The sequence below is a fragment of the Phalangium opilio genome, unplaced genomic scaffold (assembly GCF_054372755.1).
Source record: "Phalangium opilio isolate 3A_F unplaced genomic scaffold, DU_Popi_V2 ptg000528l_1, whole genome shotgun sequence".
Lineage (NCBI taxonomy): Eukaryota > Metazoa > Arthropoda > Arachnida > Opiliones > Phalangiidae > Phalangium > Phalangium opilio.
Genome location: NW_028324242.1, coordinates 728,348 through 747,317, shown reverse-complemented (window position 1 = coordinate 747,317; position 18,970 = coordinate 728,348). Strand labels below are relative to the sequence as shown.

Here is an 18,970-nt window from a genome sequence, read left to right as displayed (position 1 = left end):
TCAGAAGCGTATTAAAAAGATTTCACTGAGTTTTCCATGAATTTTATTAAAAAATTACAAATTTGAATGAGTTTTCATTTCTTTCCTTGGCGAGAATTTTTGAAACTGGCCTTCTTAGACTGGACCTGCCCTTCTTGCCCCGTTGGACTATAGGATCATAGAACCAGAGTTACGAGCCTGCAAAGTATAGTCTAATGTTAATCCTATGGTGGGGTTTGTTTGTTTACGTTTTGCTCAATTACTCGGCCCCTGTTTGTCCTATTCCTAAGTTTTAAGTATCGTTGGAAAGGGGACAAATTGGACTATAACATACTCAAAGTATCCTATGGAGGGGGGTATGTTTACGTTTTGCGTAATATCTCGGCCCCTGTTTGTCGTAGCCCTACGTTTTTAGTATCGTTGGAAAGGGGACAAATTGCACTATAATATACTCAAAGGACATCCCCCCATCTCTAGTAGAACCAGAGTTACGAGCCTCCAAAGTTTAGTGTGACGCTATTCCAACGGAGAGTATAGTGGTTATGAACATTTTGCTTAATTTCTCGGCCCCTGATTGGTGGAACCTTAAGTTTTTAGTATCGTTGGAAAGGGGACAAATAGGACTACAACATACTCAAAGGACATCCCCGTATCTATAATAGAACCAGAGTTAATGGGTGTTGTGTAAAATAAGTCCGTCTTAATTCAATTGAGCGAATGTTTATGAACATTTTCCTTAAGAGACGACGTCTGCCACAGCGTCATTCGGCGCCTCGACCTCGACCTCGCTATACCAATAGAAAGAATAACATAAAAAAGGTCACTTCCCGACCAGGATGGAAGGCGGCATTCATTTTGCGTTGAACCAGATCTATTTTGTTCCCCATATACTTCCCCCTGAATTTTCCAGGCTTTTCCCCCTATATGGAGTATCCTATGGAGCAAATGTTAACGAAGGAGGGGGGGGATAAATTGGACTATGACATACTCAAAGGACATCCCCGTATCTCTAATATAAACAGAGTTATGAGTCTCCAAAGTATCGTGTAATGTTAATCCTATGGATGGAGGTGTGTTTGTTTACGTTTTCCTTAATTACTCGGCCCCTGTTTGTCGTAGCCCTAAGTATTTAGTATGGTTAGATGGGGGACAAATTGGACTATAACATACTCAAAGGACATCCTCGTATCTCTAGTAGAAACAGAGTTACGAGCCATAAAACCTAAGCCTAACGTAAACCATTTGGAGCCTGTACCTTTTGAGTTCATTTCATTTTAATGCTATAATAATTGGACACGATAATTAATTAAAGAGGTACTTACCAGGCATTAAGCGAAGTGTTACTCGAGTTTCTTCAAACTGTATGAGCCCACACAACGTGATCTTTCAGCGGAGAACGATGTAGCGGCTGTACAGCTCCTTGCCATGCATGTCTTTTGATAACAGTCTCTACTTGGATAACACGACTGGTTTTAAACGCCCCAAGTACTTTTGAGGGGTTGTTTTCATTCATTTTAGCAGCGGGTTGCCCCTAATATTAAATTAAAATGCGTTAATTACATTTAAATAGCCCTATCTTCCGTTCTTCTCATTAAACAAACATTGCATTTACTTAAGCCTTGGTACTTTTCAATAACAATTGCTTTTTCCATTACCTTTGGTCTTTAAAACTGAATAAAACACGAACGTTTCTTTCGCGTAATCATGGTTTGAACACTTCTTAACCATTTTTAATTGCAATTAACGAAAGAACTAGGTTTAATTAAACTAAATAAAGGTGCAAACACGAAAGGTCACACAGGAGCTAAGGACAGGCTGCCAGCAAAGAGAGTATAGGGGAGGAGTGGAAAGAGGGGCAAAACTTGTCTCGCTTTTCTACCGCGCATCTTCAATGCGCAGTACCGAGGCATTTCCGTTTGAGACATTAAATGGTATCGTAGGTGGCGCTATTGAGCCGGAAACTCCCTCGTACCGCTAGCCTTGCCGCTAGTATAATTTAAGCGAGACATAACTATTTACGCTTGTGGAGCGGGGGAGCTTCCACTCCTCCCTTATATTCTCTGTGCTGCCAGGCTGAGCTCAGCTGATGCCGGCCTCCGATAGGACCGGAAATAAGCACACAGCATTGAGCATTGTATAATAATATTTTAATGTCCTATAATGCTTTTAAGAACTAAAGGGGGGTCACTGGACATTGTGGCCAATCAATATTGCGTAGTTTTGATTGATTACGACGTCACGACGGCAGTAACGATACAAAGAAGGCCTTTCTGGGGATGCTGTTTACCATTCTCGCTCAAACTGTCTACATTCTTGCTACTCCGTAAATACTTGTGGCTGGCTAGGCGGGTTTTTTGAATTTCAGATCTCTGTCATTTTTACTTTCAATTTTCATTTTCGATTTTAAACCCTAATTAAATTTAATTTATGGCTTAAATTAACTTGAATAAACTAAAAAGAGTCCGAAAAAGCCGAAAATGTTGGTTTTGAGCTCGTACTACTGATAGGTTTTGAACTATTGACCCCCGAACTTGAAAAATTAAAAGTGAAATTATGCAAATTCTATAAAGAATTTTGAAACTTTCTTTACGTCATTTTATAGATAATTTGATGGGGAATCCAACGCGAGTAACCCCGTACAGATCGGGTTCGTAGTTTGAGCCCAATCTCGAAATTTGTTTTCCCGCCATTTTCCAAAATGGCGGCACAAACACAAAAAGGCTGGAAATGTGTAAATCAGTTCAAATCAGTATATAATCCATATCAGTTTCATCAAAATAAATTATATTTAAACAAGGAACACTAATAATCAGTTTTAAACCTCGTTTCTAAAGATATCAGTCTGATTTTTCAATATGACACTCTAAACGGGTCAAGAGACAATATTCAATAAAAATATTCCGTTAAAAATTAAAATAATTAAGGTTTTAACTCAAATTAATGAAAATCAACATAACTCGATACCAGGAAGTACCGCGAGGCCGTAGACCATAACGTTTACAGTCGCTACACAGTTAGGTTGAAACTAAAAACGGACATGGCCGCAATTAGTGAAATAACTAATGAACCGCTAGTCGCACGATATTGGGACCGCTTTCATTCGATTCCTTAGAGATTTCTACGTCCGAATCGGTTAATTAAAGTTTAATTAATTTAAATTTAAATGGCAAAAAGAGGTTGGAAAGAAGAAAAACTGAAAAAACGGGCTGCGTTTCGGGACGTTTAATGACGTAGTTAATTAACGGTTGGTCGTAGAGAGACGCGACTAGCACCATCGGATTCAGGAGGTTTTAATCATTCAGATTAAGTGTGTTAAATTTAATTAATTAAGGTAATTTCGATGGGAAATTAAAAATAACCGAAAATTGAAATTACGAAAAATTCTCTCTCATCTCGCGTATCAACCGCGTCTCCCGTCCGTAGACTTTTCATGCGTTTGCAAAGACTTGATTTTGGAGTTTTTAAAATAGGTTTTTCCCTTAATTAAGGCGTCTAATTAAGGTATATTAACAAGGAAAATATATTTTCTGATTAATTTCAAGGCGAGGAATCGGAAAAAAATGGTTTCAGAAGCGTACAGCCACATTTTCGGCCACCTTGTTCATTTTAGGCCGATTCGCGTATCACCAATCGATTTCTCATCTAAAATTATCCCGAAATCCATATCGGGTTAATTAATTTAGGCCTAATTTTAGGCCTAAAACGGGAAAAACCCTCCGTATCTGCCCTTCTAAGGGTCAAAATGTCTCTAAAATAACCCTATCCTACGTTGCACTTCGTAACTAACAGTAATCAGTAAAAAAATCGCGGTTAAAATCAATTAAAATAATTTTTAAGCCCAAATAATGAATTGGGTTTCGAGTAATGGCACCCTGTTTTAAATGTACGGAAGGTTTAACGCTAGTAACTCACGGCGCTGCCACTACTGCGGGTTGAAAGAAAAAAAAGAGAGATTGAAATTTATCGCCTCTTTATTTTTAGGACGCGGCTAACCTGATAGCGCTACCAAGCGCAGGGAGGAATATGGGCGACCAATATATTCACTTTTAAGTTTAGTTGACGTTTACGTCTACATTGTAGCGCGGTTACAAATAGAAGGGGGGGGGGCCGACAACGGTAACGGGACTGACTGAAGGCGGAGGGATAAGCAATGTTGAAAAGGCGGAGGTCGAAAATAGTTCGGCGGGAAAGCTTGGACGAAACAAGTCGTACCACTGAGAGTCAACCGAAGCGAGGTTTGTCTGTCCGAATCAGTGTATTGGGACGCGAGGGGGCCGTCACTCCTTCAAATCTCATACACCTAGGTTTTCAAATCATTCAAATCACTAAAATCGCTATGAAATCAATCAAATCAGTGAAATCACCATCCAAAGCAGTCAAATTAAGAATTCAAATCATTCAAATCAACGCCAAATCATTCGAGTCGTACCATAAGTAAATAAGATGTGTTCCATAAGTGTTAATGAGAGCTTGTCATGAAGTGACGTAGGAGAAAAGTCATAGATTCTCGTAAAGCGACGCCTGGTGACTGGGGCGCTGTCAAAGGTTTACCATAGACTAAATAGGAGGATGGACTGCAAAACTGGGTATAGTCAATTCTCGCTTGTCGTTATTGAACTAGCTCTCATTAAGCCTTTGGAATTACGAAGTTTAGGTAGTGACTTACTTATGGAACATCACTTATAAACTTAGGATCGTACAAATCATTCAAATCACATTAATCGTATTGAAATCATCAAAATCGGTAGTGATTTCAAATCTCGTACGCTCTGATGCGTAGTGACGGTCCCCTCGCCATCTAAACTTGTTGAATTTGAGATCCGAGAACACCCAGCAATTGGCCATATTTATTTTGCTTCTAATTAAGTTAATTATCATTCAAATTTAATGAAATTTACAGCTAATGAAGATAATTAAGTGCTCTATCTAGATCTGCTTTCGAATTAGCTCTATCTATTACGGTTTAAAAGATATAGCGATTTTAAGTTTTGTGAGCTACAAGTGTGAGTGGTTTTCTCCTTAATTACGGCTTCTAATTAAAGGGCTGTACAATCCGTTATGTATGGGCGTGTCTATAAGACTCAAGAACTATATTTTTTAGTAGTAGTGTTACTATTTCCTGGAGTAGTGATTAGGCTGTCGTCTGCTTGAACGTCTGTTTCTACGGTAGATGCCCATTCCCAATGCACTGATAATGCTACGAACTTCACGCATGCTCAGTAGAGCTATATTTGATGGAAGATAAGTTTGATATAGGCCCCGCCCATACATAACGGATTGTACATCCCTTTAAGGTATATTAACGAGAAAAATATATTTAACGGGTCACGTGACAACACACAATAAGAATATTCATTTAAAAACTAAGATAATTAAGGTTTTAACTCTAATTAATGATTATCAACATAAATTGGAACCAATAATGTACAGGGTGTGTCTACAGTTTCGAACGGGGATGGTCTTAATTAGTGCAATAACTAATGAACCGTTAGTCGCGCGATATTGGGACCACTTTCATTCGATTCCTCATAGTTTTCTACGTCAGAATCGGTTTATTAAGATTAAATTAATGTTAATTAGAAAGGCAAAAAGACGTTGGAAAGAAGGAAAACTGAAAAAACGGGCTGCGTTTCGACACGTTTTATGACGTAGTTAATTAACGGTTAGTCGTAGAGAGACGCGACTAGCACCATCGGATTCAGGAGGTTTTAATCATTCAGATTAAGTGTATTTAATTTAAATAATTAAGTTAATTTCGATTGGAAATTAAAAATAACCGAAAATTGAAATTGCGAAAAATTCTCTCTCATCTCGCTGCCACTACGGCGGGAGATGGAAAAAAAAAGATTACGTTGGAATTTTTACTCACCAGTTTTTTGGACGCGGATAACCAGATAGCACCACCAAGCGCAGGGAGGAATAGCAGACACTAATGTCTTCACTTTTAAGTTGAGTTGACGTTGTACCTGTACATTGCAGAGGCCTTACAATGGGACGGGTTTCGCCATCTATATGTGGAAAAATGAACTGCATTAGGGTTAATTAAAACTTTGTAGTTTCAAAAAGATAATTGCATAGTTAATTTTGACTATGTAAGCTTCATTTTATTCTGTAATTAAAATAATTAAACATTGTAGTTTTAAATTCATATAATAATTGAGCTCGTATTGTACAGATGTCGCCACACTATTAACGCAGCGGAATTTTTTGAAATTGGCGATCAGAAAAATCTATTTTGCTTCTAATTAAGTTAATTATCATTAAAATTTAATGAAAATTACAGCTAATAATCTCCATTAAGTGCTCTATCTAGATCTGCTTTCAAATTAGCTCTATCTATTACGGTTTAAAAGATATAGCGCTTTTAAATTTTGTGTCGAGGGATGGGTAAGCTAAATGAATGACACAGTGGGTTGGTTAAACGAGTGAGATAGATAGAGCCATAAAACGGGAAAAACCCTCGGTATCTGTCCTTCTAAGGGTCAAAATGTCTCTAAAACACCCCTATCCTAAGCTAAACGTCATAACAGTAACACGTAAAGGTTAGAAGCAGAGTTACGAGCCTCCAAAGGTTAGTGTAACGCTATTCCAACGGAGAGTATAGTGGTTATGAACATTTTCCTTAATTACTCGGCCCCTGTTTGTCGTAGCCCTATGTTTTAAGTATCCTTGGAAAGGGGACAATAGAGTGCTGTCAGAAGCGCCGGTATGACGTCACCCTTGCTGTTTTCCCATAAAGAAAAAACGGTAACTGTCATGGCCGCCCATTGCTAAAGGCAGACTCGTGACGTTTAACCTTGGATTAGGACTATAACATACTCAAATAACATCCGGGTATCTATAATAGAACCAGAGTTAATAGGTGTTATGTAAAATAAGTCCGTGTTAATTCAATGGAGCGAATGTTTATGAACATTTTGCTTAATTACTCGGCCCCTGTCTGTCGTAGCTCTAAGTTTTTAGTATGGTTAGATGGGGACAATTAGGACTATAACATACTCAAAGGACATCTCCCTATCTCTAGTAGAACCAGAGTTACTTGCCTCGAAAGTTGGGTGTGACGCAAATCCTGTGGAGAGACGAACATTTTGCTTAATATCTCGTCCCATGTTTGACGCAACCCCAAGGTTTTGGTATAGTAAGATGGGGGACAAATAGGACTATAACATACCGAAAGGACGTCCGGGTATCTATAACAGAACCGGAGTTATAAGCCTCCAAAGTTGGGTCTAATGTTATTCCTATGGAGGGGGGTTTGTTTACGTTTTGCTTAATATCTCGGCCCCTGTTTGTCGTAGCCCTATGTTCTTAGTATCGTTGGAAAGGGGACAAATTGGACTTTGACATACTAAAAGGACAACCCCGTATCTTTAGTAGAACCAGAGTTATAAGCCTCCAAAGTTGGGTGTGACGCAATTCCTGTGGAGGGGACGAACACTTTGCTTAATTACTGGGCCAAGTAAGAGATTAGAGAGGCGAGGCCAAGAGGGAGAAAGGGGAGTCCAGTCCTTACCCGATGGAGGTGGAGGAGGAGGCTCCCTTCCTCGAGTTGGGCGGAGACGCGCTCCAGTTTATATTGGGTGGCCTTCAGTCCGACTTCGACCACTTTTCTTGGGATCTTCGATCAGCCTGTAACCGCGCGCGCTTTCCACCAATAAACCGAAACCACACACGACTACGTCATTAAGTTAATCAAATGTATTTATTAGAACATAAATCGGGTTAATTAAATACACAATCTGTTAGTAAACAAGTAAACAGAGTCTATCAAATACTGTTATCCGATTCCGATGCCGGTACTCCACCCCAACTGCCCCGATTCCCGGGCTACCTTCGAATATATCCCCTGGGGCCTCCGGGGATCAGCCAATCCCGGCTCTCGAGCAGACGACGGGTCTAACGTGTTCAGCTTCCTGGCAAGTCTAGCGGGGTATCTATTAGGTCGTTCCACCCAGTGGGGAACTCTCGTAACGGGCTCCTAGTTTCAGTTTCAGTTTGCGGACGTCGCGGTTTCCTCCATCGGACCGCGGACCCCGTTTTGACAGCGGATGACGATGGGAGGAAGGGAGATGTCCAGCACCACCAAAGTTAACGAGGGCCGAGTCGAGAAGGAAGGGGTCGTCGCCTCGGAGTCAGCGCTTCTATTTTTACGAGAAGGAGATTGGATTTGGGGGGAGAGAGAAGGAGAGAAAGAGAGAGAGAGAGAGGAGAGAGAGAAAGAGACAGAGAGGAGAGAGAAAGAGAGAGAGGAGAGAGTAGGAGAGAAAGGAGAGAGAGGAGAGAGTAGGAGAGAAAGGAGAGAGAGAAGGAGAGAGTAGGAGAGAAAGGAGAGAGAGAAGGAGAGAGTAGGAGAGAAAGGAGAGAGAGAAGGAGAGAGTAGGAGAGAAAGGAGAGAGAGGAGAGAGTAGGAGAGAAAGGAGAAAGAGAAGGAGAGAGTAGGAGAGAAAGGAGAGAGAGAGAAAGAGAAAGAGAGGAGAGAGAAAGAGAGGGAGAGAGAGAGAAAGGAGAGAGAGAGGGGGGAGAGGAGAGAGAGAGGAGAGAGAGGGGGGAGAGGAGAGAGAGAGAGAAGGAGAGAGAGAAGAGAGAGAGAAAGAGAGAGAGAGAAAGAGAAAGAGAGGAGAGAGAAAGAGAGGGAGAGAGAGAGGAGAGAGAAAGAGAGAGAGAGGAGAGAGAAAGAGAGAGAGAGAAAGAGAGAGAGAAAGAGAGAGGAGAGAGAGGGGAGAGAGAGAGGAGAGAGGGGGAGAGAGAGGGGAGAGAGAGGGGAGAGAGAGAGGGGAGAGAGAGAGAGAGAGAGAGAGAGAGAGAGAGAGAGAGAGAGAGAGAGAGAGAGAGAGAGAGAGAGAGAGAAGAGAGAGAGAGAGAGTCGTAAATGACCACTCGATCGGCGCCGGTTAAATTCAGACCAACTTCGCCCACCTACAACGCGCGGACGAGACTATTGGCGAGTCAAGAGGGAGGGAGGGATGGAGGGAGGCGGAACGTACCTGCGTTGTCAGCAAGAAAACGCAATATTGGTGGTCAGTCTGCAATAATCGTATCCTTCGTTGGCGCTCGTCCAAGTTCCTGATCTTTCCATCCAGTTCCTGCCAATAGCGCCAATCGTCAAGCGTCCTCTTCCCCGAGACAAGATTGAATTGAACCGATTCAGGCTTACCCAGTCAGGAGAATCTTTTGAATGATATCGAGGATTTTGGAGGAGAGGCGATGTCCTTCCGCCTTCAGATTGTCCAGCAATTTGATCAAGACATCCATCTTCTCCGATTCCTTCAACAGTAAGACAGGGTCAACGTTCAAAGAGACGGCGCCTCGACCTCGACCTCGCTATACCAATAGAAAGAAGAATCAAATAAAAAAGGTCACTTCCCGACCAGGATGGAAGGCGGCATTCATTTTGCGTTCAACCAGATCTATTTCGTTCCCCCGTGTACTTCCCCCTGAATTTTCCAGGTTTCCCCCCCCCCCTATATGGAGTATCCTATGGAGCAAATGTTAACGAAGGAGGAGGGGGGGGGCAAATTGGACTATAACATCCTCAAAGGACATCCCCGTATCTCTAACATAAACAGAGTTATTCGCCTCCAAAGAATAGTGTAATGTTAATCCTATGGATGGAGGTGTGTTTGTTTACGTTTTCCTTAATTACTCGGCTCCTGTTTGTAGTAGCTCTAAGGTTTTAGTATGGTTGGATGGGGGACAAGTTGGACTATAACATACTCAAAGGACATCCCCCTAACTCTAACATAACCAGAGTTAATAGGTGTTTTGTAAAATAAGCACGTCTTAATTCAATGGAGCGAACGTTTATTAACATTTTCCTTAATTACTTGGCCCCTGTTTGTCGTATAGCTATGTTTTTAGTATGGTTGGATGCGGGACAAATAGGACTATAACATACTCAAAGGACATCCCCGTATCTCTAGTAGAACAAGAGTTACGAGCCTCGAAAGTTGGGTGTGACGCAAATCCTGTGGAGGAGAAGAACATTTTTCTTAATATCTCGGCCCCCATTTGTCCTGGCCCTAAGTTTTTAGTATGCTTAGATGGGGGACAAATAGGACTATAACATATCCTAAGGACATCTCCGTATCTTTAGTTGAACCAGAGTTATAGGCCTCTAAAGTTGGGTGTAACGCTTTCCCTACAGCATGTTTTTGAACATTTCGCTTAATTACTCGGCCCTTGTTTGACGCAAAAGTCCGCAAAGGACCGCATAAGACCGCAAAAGACTGCAAAGGACCGCAAAAGACCGCAAAGGACCGCAAAAGACCGCAAAGGACCGCAAAAGACCGCAAAAGACCGCAAAGGACCGCAAAAGACCGCAAAGGACCGCAAAAGACCGCAAAGGACCGCAAAAGACCGCAAAGGACCGCAAAAGACCGCAAAAGACCGCAAAAGACCGCAAAAGACCGCAAAGGACCGCAAAGGACCGCAAAAGACCGCAAAAGACCGCAAAGGACCGCAAAAGACCGCAAAGGACCGCAAAAGACCGCAAAGGACCGCAAAGGACCGCAAAAGACCGCAAAGGACCGCAAAAGACCGCAAAGGACCGCAAAAGACCGCAAAGGACCGCAAAGGACCGCAAAAGACCGCAAAAGACCGCAAAGGACCGCAAAACACCGCAAAAGACCGCAAAGGACCGCAAAACACCGCAAAGGACCGCAAAGGACCGCAAAAGACCGCAAAAGACCGCAAAAGACCGCAAGGGTCCGCAAAGGTGTTTTTTGGTCTAAATCATTAAGCCTTGGCCCGAAAACTTTAAAATAATGTAAATAAATTAAAAATACTTGCCAAACTGTTGCATTTTCGTAAAAAGGTTCCACTGGACAAAAACAAATTAAAACCAAATCTTAATAACTTTAAATTAGGTTTGAAATTAAAACTTACTCTCCAGGCCCTAGAGCTTCGTTACTTGGAAAAGCAATACTTCGTTACTTGCTCAAATTTCTTGAAAAATAAAAGGAAAAAAAGGCAATTAATTGGAGTACAAATTAAATTTAACTATTTTAAATAATTACACCAATGAGGGGGCCAAGAAATTAGTCAAAATGTTCATAAACACTCGCTCCATTGAATTAAGACGGACTTATTTTACAAAACACCCATTAACTCTGGTTCCACTAGAGATACGGGGATGTCCTTTGAGTATTGCTTAATTCCTCGGCCCCTGTTTGTCCTAGCCCTAGGTTTTAAGTATCCTTGGAAAGGGGACAAATAGGACTATGACATACTCAAAGGACATCCCCGTATCTCTAGTAGAACCGGAGTTACGAGCCATAAAACCTAAGCCTAACGTAAACCATTTAGCGCCTGTACCTTTTGAGTTAGTTCTATTTTAATGCTATAATAATTGGACACTATAATTAATTAAAGAGGTACTTACCAGGCATTAAGCGAAGTGTTTCTTTAGTTTCTTCAAACTGTATCTGTATCTTTAAGTGATCTTTCAGCGGAGAACGATGTAGCGGCTGTACAGCTCCTTGCCATGCATGTCTTTTGATAACAGTCTCTACTTGGATAACACGACTGGTTTTAAACGCCCCAAGTACTTTTGGGGGTTGTTTTGTATCCATTATAGCAGCGGGTTGCCCCAAATATTAAATTAAAACGCGTTAATTACATTTAAATCGGCCTATCTTGTGTTCTACACTATCTAATAATTCCTTAAGCCTTGGTACTTTTCTATAAACATTGCTTTTTCAATTACCTTTGGCCTTTAAAACTCAATAAAAAACTAAATTTTCTTTCGCGTAATCATGGTTTGAACACTTCTTAACCATTTTTAATTGCAATTAACGAAAGAACTTGGTTTAATTAAACTAAATAAAGGTGCAAACACGAAATGTCACACAGGAGCTAAGCACAGGCTGCCATGATGAACTCAGCTGATGCCGGCCGCGGATAGGACCGGAAATAAGCACAGAGCATTAAGCATTGTTTAATAATATTTTAATGTCCTATAATGCTTTTAAAAACTAAAGGGGGGCTCACTGGACATTCTGGCCAATAAATATTGCGTAGTTTTGATTGAATACGACGTCACGACGGCAGTAACGACACAAAGAAGGCCTTTCCAGCTTAAAGCTTTCCATTCTCGCTCTAGCTCTACATATTCTTGCTACTCCGTCTATACTTGTATCTTGATAGGCGGGTTTCGCCATCTATATGTGGAAAATTGAACTGCATTGTGATTAATTAAAACTTTGTTGTTTCAAAGAACTAATTGCAGAATTACTTTTGTCTAAATAAGGTTTAGTTCTACCTGCAATCAAAATAATTAAACATTGTAGTTTTAAATTCAAATAATATTTGAGCTTGTATTGTATAGATGTCGCCACACTATTAACGCAGCGGCTTTTTTTGAAATTTGAGATCAGGAAAATCTATTTTGCTTCTAATTACGTTAATTATCATTAAAATTTAATGAAAATTACAGATAATAATCTCCATTAAGTCCTGTATCTAACTCAAGTTTCAAATTAGCTTTATCTATTACGGTTTAAAAGATATAGCGCTTTTAAGTTTTGTGTCCAGGGGTTTGTGAGCTACAAGTGCGAGGGGTTTTCTCCTTAATTACGGCTTCTAATTAAGGTATATTAACGAGAAAAATATATTTAACGGGTCACGTGACAACACACAATAAGAATATTCATTTAAAAATTAAGATAATTAAGGTTTTAACTCTAATTAATGAATATCAACACAAATTGGAACCAATAATGTACAGGGTGTTTCCACAGTTTGGAACGGAGATGGTTGTAATTAGCAGAATAACTAATGAACCGTTAGTCGCACGATATTGGGACCACTTGCATTCGATTCGTTAGAGTTTTCTACGTCAGAATCGGTTAATTTAACTTAAATTAATTTTAAATAAGAAAGGCAAAAAGACGTTGGAAAGAAGGAAACCCCAATAAAACCCAGAAAAACCCCAATAAAACCCACAAAAACCCCAATAAAACCCACAAAAACCCCAATAAAACCCACAAAAACCCCAATAAAACCCACAAAAACCCCAATAAAACCCACAAAAACCCCAATAAAACCCACAAAAACCCCAATAAAACCCAATAAAACCCACAAAAACCCCAATAAAACCCACAAAAACCCCAATAAAACCCACAAAACCCCAATAAAACCCAGAAAATTATAAGTAACAGTCTAACTAGAAGTGTGACGCTTCCCCCAGTTGAGCATTTCCCTAAATTACGGCTTCTAATTAAGCTACATTAACAAGGAAAATATATTTCCTGAATAATTTCAAGGCGAGGAATCGGAAAAAAATGGTTTCAGAAGCGTATTAAAAACATTTCACTGAGTTTTCCATGAATTTTATTTAAAAATTACAAATTTGAATGAGTTTTCATGGACTTTCCTTTTTGAGTATTTTTGAAACTGGCCTTCTTAGACTGGACCTGCCCTTCTTGCCCCGTTAGGATAATAGAACCAGAGTTACGAGCCTGCAAAGTATAGTCTAATGTTAATCCTATGGAGGGGTTTGTTTGTTTACGTTTTCCTTAATTACTCGGCCCCTGTTTGTCGTAGCCCTAAGTTTTAAGTATCCTTGGAAAGGGGACAAATAGGACTATGACATACTCAAAGTATCCTATGGAGGGGGGTATGTTTACGTTTTGCGTAATATCTCGGCCCCTGTTTGTCGTAGGACATCCCCCTAACTCTAACATAACCAGAGTTATAGGCCTCCAAAGTTGGGTGTAATGTTAATCCAATGGAGGGGGGTATGTTTACGTTTTGCTTAATATCTCGGCCCCTGTTTGTCGTAGCCCTAAGTTTTTAGTATCCATGGAAAGGGGACAAATGGGACTATAACATACTCAAAGGACATCCCCGTATCTCTAGTAGAACCAGAGTTACGAGCCTCGAAAGTTGGGTGTGACGCAAATCCTGTGGAGAGTATGTTCGCGACAGCCACCCATGGTAACGAGGATACTTCATTATAACCCCCATATGCCTTATTATTATAGAATAATGGCACCCCATGTTATTTTCCCATAGACCCTAACGCAGTCTAAGCCGGGACGACTGCCATTACACTATAGTTCCGCGAATATTGAGGAGAGGTTAAAAAATAAAAGGGCATGCAAAGGCTTAGTAGGCCTAGATTAAAAACAAAAGAAACAAATATTTGATATAATTACCATCGCCAAGGCACTGTAAGCACGCGTGATTCACGAAGCAGGAGTGTATCCATCACGGTAAAACTTAAGCCTTGGCCATGGAGCCTGTGTATCACTGTATCTTGAGGATGTTGGTGACCGTGCCGCTGGCCGGGTACTGTAAAGAGAGAGAGTACTTTTCATTTTGATGCCATAATTACCTTGGACACCGTCATTGAAACTTACTAGTTGATTTCGGGAATTTTGTTCAATTATTTGTAATCCAATCGGATCAAAACTTCGGCCGCGAGCAGAAATCCATTCCATTTGGCATTTGCGCAAATTCCTCCCAATTTCGCGCCCCACACTGCCGTCTGCCACTAAACTGTTTCGCTTTGTCACGTGGGCCCGGGAGATCATAACTCGGGGATATTTATCCTGGAATAAGACAAGAGAGGTGGTGGGGCTTGAGTTCCGTAGGTGGCTTTCTCTTGAACCTAAAATGATAGAGACAAAATGAAGGTACCCATTTAAAGTTAACATTCTCGAGAATATTGTGTTCAAATAGCATTTAAATACAACGACAATTAAGTTAATTACAACGGAAATACGTCGCGATGTATTTCCTATGGCCCCTTGAAAGTTGGCTTTCTCACGATACTCCCATTCCCCTACCATCTACCCCTTTTTGGAGCACCCTGTATGTACTGCAGCGGACGACAGACCAATTTCTTCCCGTTATTCACCCCCATGAATCCCGAGCTAAGCCTAACTTCCGGCGAAAGGGAATAAGGTGGATTTTATTAGTGGACAAGTGGACAATTGACCCCCTTCCTCTGATTTAATTTATAAACTGGTCCAGGTAATTTTTAAACTGGTCATTTGCCCTGTGCCACCGCATTATTTCCCGCTGTTCCGGACTCTCGTGAGTCGTGAGTGTGACAGCTTAATCAGTTCAGAGTTGCTTGTTTGAACTGAATTGATCTGAAACTGAAGTCGGTTTCTTTCCGCGCGGCTTTTTTGAATTCTTTCCCCCCCCGGATATATTTCCTATATTAAAACCGACAATACCCAAATGACTCTCAAAAATACCCAAAATCTTATTTAACAAACTTGAATAAATTTTTATTGACTTTTACCTTTTTAATGGTATTTTTCTCTCTCCATATAAGGCCGATGAACCAAGGCTTAGTTTTGTTCGTTTGTGACGTCATCAAGAAATAACAATTTCGAATCAATTCCTTTTTAAATATAGATGTATATGTATATATAGGCTATTAAATAAAATACACCGAAGCTTCGTACAAATACAATGTGTTTTTTAACCCTAAAGGATAATTTACGATACACTGGTATTATCATACACCTATTACAAAACCCTGTTAATAATCATTGCCTTTCAATCGAGGAAATGTAATCATATTTTGCTCAAGGCTTAATTATAGTATAGCCAAGGTGTACTGTCTGCGGTGACATTAGAAAAGGTTCTTGGCCAATAGGAAGCTGCCTTGAGCGCGCCTAACAAGACAACACCCCTTGACCAATCCACCTTTTTCCTATCGCCACCGGAAGTTACGCTTATCTCGGGACAGTCTGTCGTCCGCTACAAAGGCCAAAAATATGTACCGTAGCAAACGACAGACGAATTTCTTCCCGTTAGGCTTATCTCGGGAAGAGTTGGGACTGTAAGGGGAAGAAATTCGACTGTCGTCTGCTAGAATACATATTTTTGGCCTGTGTAGCGGACGACAGACGAAATTTCTTCCCACGCTGCTCCCCTCCACGAATCCCGAGATAAGCCTAACGGGAAGAAATTCGTCTGTCGTCTGCTACGGTACATATTTTTGGCCTTTGTAGCGGACGACAGACTAATTTCTTCCCGTTACGAGTCTCAACTCTTCCCGAGATAAGCCTAACTTCCGGTGGCGATAGAAATTAAGGCGGATTCAATTCACTTAATTAAACAAATAAATTGATCAGTTCAGTTCAGTTCTAAACAAACGCAAAAAGTATATAGTTTATACAGCTGTATTTATACAAGTGGACTATAATCGTATTAAAGTTATTTCTCCTCAATTAGACGCGTTGGAATGTTACGCTAAGACATTTTTCGCGATTCAACAGAAATTTCGAGTATAATATATATATATTATTTTGTTCCAAAATATATTGATCGGGGTTTTATTAAATATTAATTCGCTTTTAATTTAAGTTTTTGGTCAAATAGCTCTGCGTATTCAATTTTCACGGGAAAAGTTCGGATAACTTTAAATATTAAAACTAATTAAATCGTCTCTCGTAACAAAATGATAATTAGCATTTAATTAGTCTTAAAAATAATCGAGGACTACGAGCGCCACCTCGCCGCCATAGCTTTAGTGATGGCGTCTGCTAAATCGAACCTCTTACCACCGGGTAAGGTAGATTCGATTTAGCAGACGACACTAAAGCTACGGCGGCGATGTGGCGCGCCTAGTCCTCGATTATTTTTAAGACCAATTATTTTGTAGTTTAAGAGATCATTTATTTTAATTTTTAATATTTAATTAATTCCTTTTATATTTAGAAAAAGCAGCCGTTCTTTTAAAGGTCAAATCAGTCGCGTTATCTAACATTTTCCTTTAAAGGGATGTACAATCCGTTATGTATGGGCGTGTCTATAAGACTCAAGAACTATATTTTTTAGTAGTAGCGTTACTATTTCCTGGAGTAGTGATTAGGCTGTCGTCTGCTTGAACGACGTCTGTTTCTACGGTAGATGCCCATTCCCAATGCACTGAACTGATAATCCTACGAACTTCACGCATGCCCAGTAGAGCTATATTTGATATAGGCCCCGCCCATACATAACGGATTGTACATCCCTTTAATCGTTTCCAAAAAATAATTAATTAGTTATAGACTATAACTATTTCTTCGCAATATAAATAGGCGGCCGCGTAATGTATTTGGCATGTATTTAAGGCTATATATATATAAAGGAGAAAAACAAATAAGATACGTACACGTATATATATATCGGATATTATGGAAAATACGCAACGCGCTTTCACGAATTTTTGTATATAACTTTAGCTTGGACGTCTTTTTATATATATATATATATGTATATCCAATAAAGAATTAATGTTAATTTTAATTTTTTTCATTTAATTAATGAGTTAATTAATTAAATTTGAAAATAATAAATATAAGCTAGACTTTTTAAACAGATTTCAGATTACAAGTAATATCATAAACGTCTCGCCATCAATTTAGTTTTATCCCAACAATAAAAAAAGTTTGGTAAAATTTAAAAATAGAAACCCCGCCCACCCGCTGATATCGGGATACTGGGGGGGGGGGGCGTATTGTTAGAAGGGGCGGGACCTAATGTTAGAAGGGGCGGACCATATTGGTGGGATGGGAAGGAGGGGTCTATTGTTGATATGGGGTGGGGATTAATGTTAGAAGGGGCGGGGCCTAATGTTAGAAGGGGCGGACCGTATTGGTGGGATGAGAAGGCGGGGTCTATTGTTGATAAGGGGTGGGGACTAATGTTAGAAGGGGCGGGGACTAATGTTAGAAGGGGCGGGGCCTATTGTTGGGATAGGAGGGCGGGGCGAAATGGGTGGTTTTGGTTTGATACCTCGAGCGTATTGTTGGGAAAAAAACCAGGGGTTGAAGCGGTGGTGCTACGCGGCTTATACATAATATTTTTTTAATACACTTAATTACCGAGTTTCTCCGCCCCCGTAATGGCGGCGGCGAGTAAGAAAATAAAGGGGGAAGACGAAAAACGAACGACGCCATGATGGTGGGTGGTGGAACGAAAAAAAAATTTATATATCACACCGGAAGAGCCGCCCACCATCAACTTGGAAAACGTTAATTAAGATTACGGACAAATCTTCCTTTGAATTAATTCTTTTCTACGCAAAATGAATTAAAATGTCGTTGGCGGCGGCGATCAAAAGAAGAAGGATTTTTGCGGTTAAAACCACACTGTCAGTCGAATACGTCTTTATCTACAAAATAGTTTCATTTCACATTAAAAACAACGTTCAATTGGAGACGAGCGTCGCCTCCAACGAGGAACAGTGTGGCTTTAACTGTGTGGTCAGTTCATCGTCTCTCTATTAGTAACTGCGTTCCTTGTTGGTATTCGCGTGGCTTCCGTCTCCCGTTCGCATTTTCCTTTGCGTAATCATTTCCTTGGAAACTTTCTTGAGATCGTAAGCCTGTCCAATAAGGGCCATGAAATTAATAAAGATGGTGGTCAAATTAATCTTGATTCCGAATTCGCTGGTGGCGTAGTCCCAGGGGAATGTGTGATGGTAATTGTGGAAGCCTTCGCCGATGGCCCCGAATGAGACGAACATGTTTTCGCTGGGGTTGATGGTCTCGTCGTAGGGCCGGTTCCCCCACATGTGAGCCGCGCTGTTGACCAGCCACGTGGCGTGCAGTAAGATGGTGTAACGCAGGAGACCCGCGATGAAGAAACTGTTCCAAACACTCTCACCCCACAAGTAGACGGGAATCGCCGTTGGGATGACGAAACAGCACCATGGCACCAGATACAAGTAGTATCTGCGACAAAGAAATGGGGAGTTTTTATTCGGTTCAGCGACCTTTGCGCTACGACGCGTAAAAAAAACAACCTCTAATAAATTCAATGTCAACGGGACGACGGATAAAGACATTTTACACGAAGTAATTTTATCGGAAGGTTTAACCAGAAGTGTATAATACTTCTCCTCGAGAGAAGCGTACCACCACGACGCGGAGGGGTAATTGTAACACGATTCTTCCCAACATCCCTTAACATTTTGGAGTGCGCAAGGTTACTAAACCGAATCACATACGCGTTAAATAGTTCCCCCTCATCATTTCTCTAT

At 40.6% G+C, this 18,970-nt stretch overlaps 1 protein-coding gene and 1 long non-coding RNA gene across 10 annotated transcripts in view; both read right to left on the bottom strand.

The window, feature by feature from the left end:
- Positions 1-26: 26 nt before the first annotated feature.
- Positions 27-11,929, bottom strand: LOC149588925 (uncharacterized). 8 transcript variants are annotated; one of them, XR_016379748.1, is made up of 8 exons: positions 11,360-11,894; positions 10,864-10,923; positions 10,768-10,798; positions 9,875-9,944; positions 9,134-9,300; positions 8,964-9,062; positions 7,493-8,895; positions 27-177 (listed from the first exon to the last, which is right to left on the bottom strand). It is a non-coding gene; the product is annotated as an uncharacterized LOC149588925 (long non-coding RNA). The 8 variants fall into 8 exon arrangements; XR_016379751.1 differs by having other exon boundaries at positions 7,493-8,120; positions 11,360-11,890; XR_016379744.1 differs by lacking the exons at positions 10,768-10,798; positions 10,864-10,923 and having other exon boundaries at positions 11,360-11,924.
- A 1,362-nt stretch (positions 11,930-13,291) lies between these two features.
- LOC149588924 (acyl-CoA Delta-9 desaturase-like) overlaps positions 13,292-18,970 on the bottom strand; it is a 25,624-nt gene continuing 19,945 nt past the window's right edge. For both annotated transcript variants that reach the window (XM_089861970.1, XM_089861971.1), the window contains exons 5-8: positions 15,233-18,662; positions 14,340-14,590; positions 14,136-14,271; positions 13,292-13,436 (exon numbers count right to left, since the gene is read on the bottom strand). In XM_089861970.1, the coding sequence (XP_089718096.1) occupies positions 18,212-18,662 (451 nt within the window). In that variant the 3' untranslated portion in view covers positions 13,292-13,436; positions 14,136-14,271; positions 14,340-14,590; positions 15,233-18,211. The remainder of the gene's footprint in view (positions 13,437-14,135; positions 14,272-14,339; positions 14,591-15,232; positions 18,663-18,970) is intronic.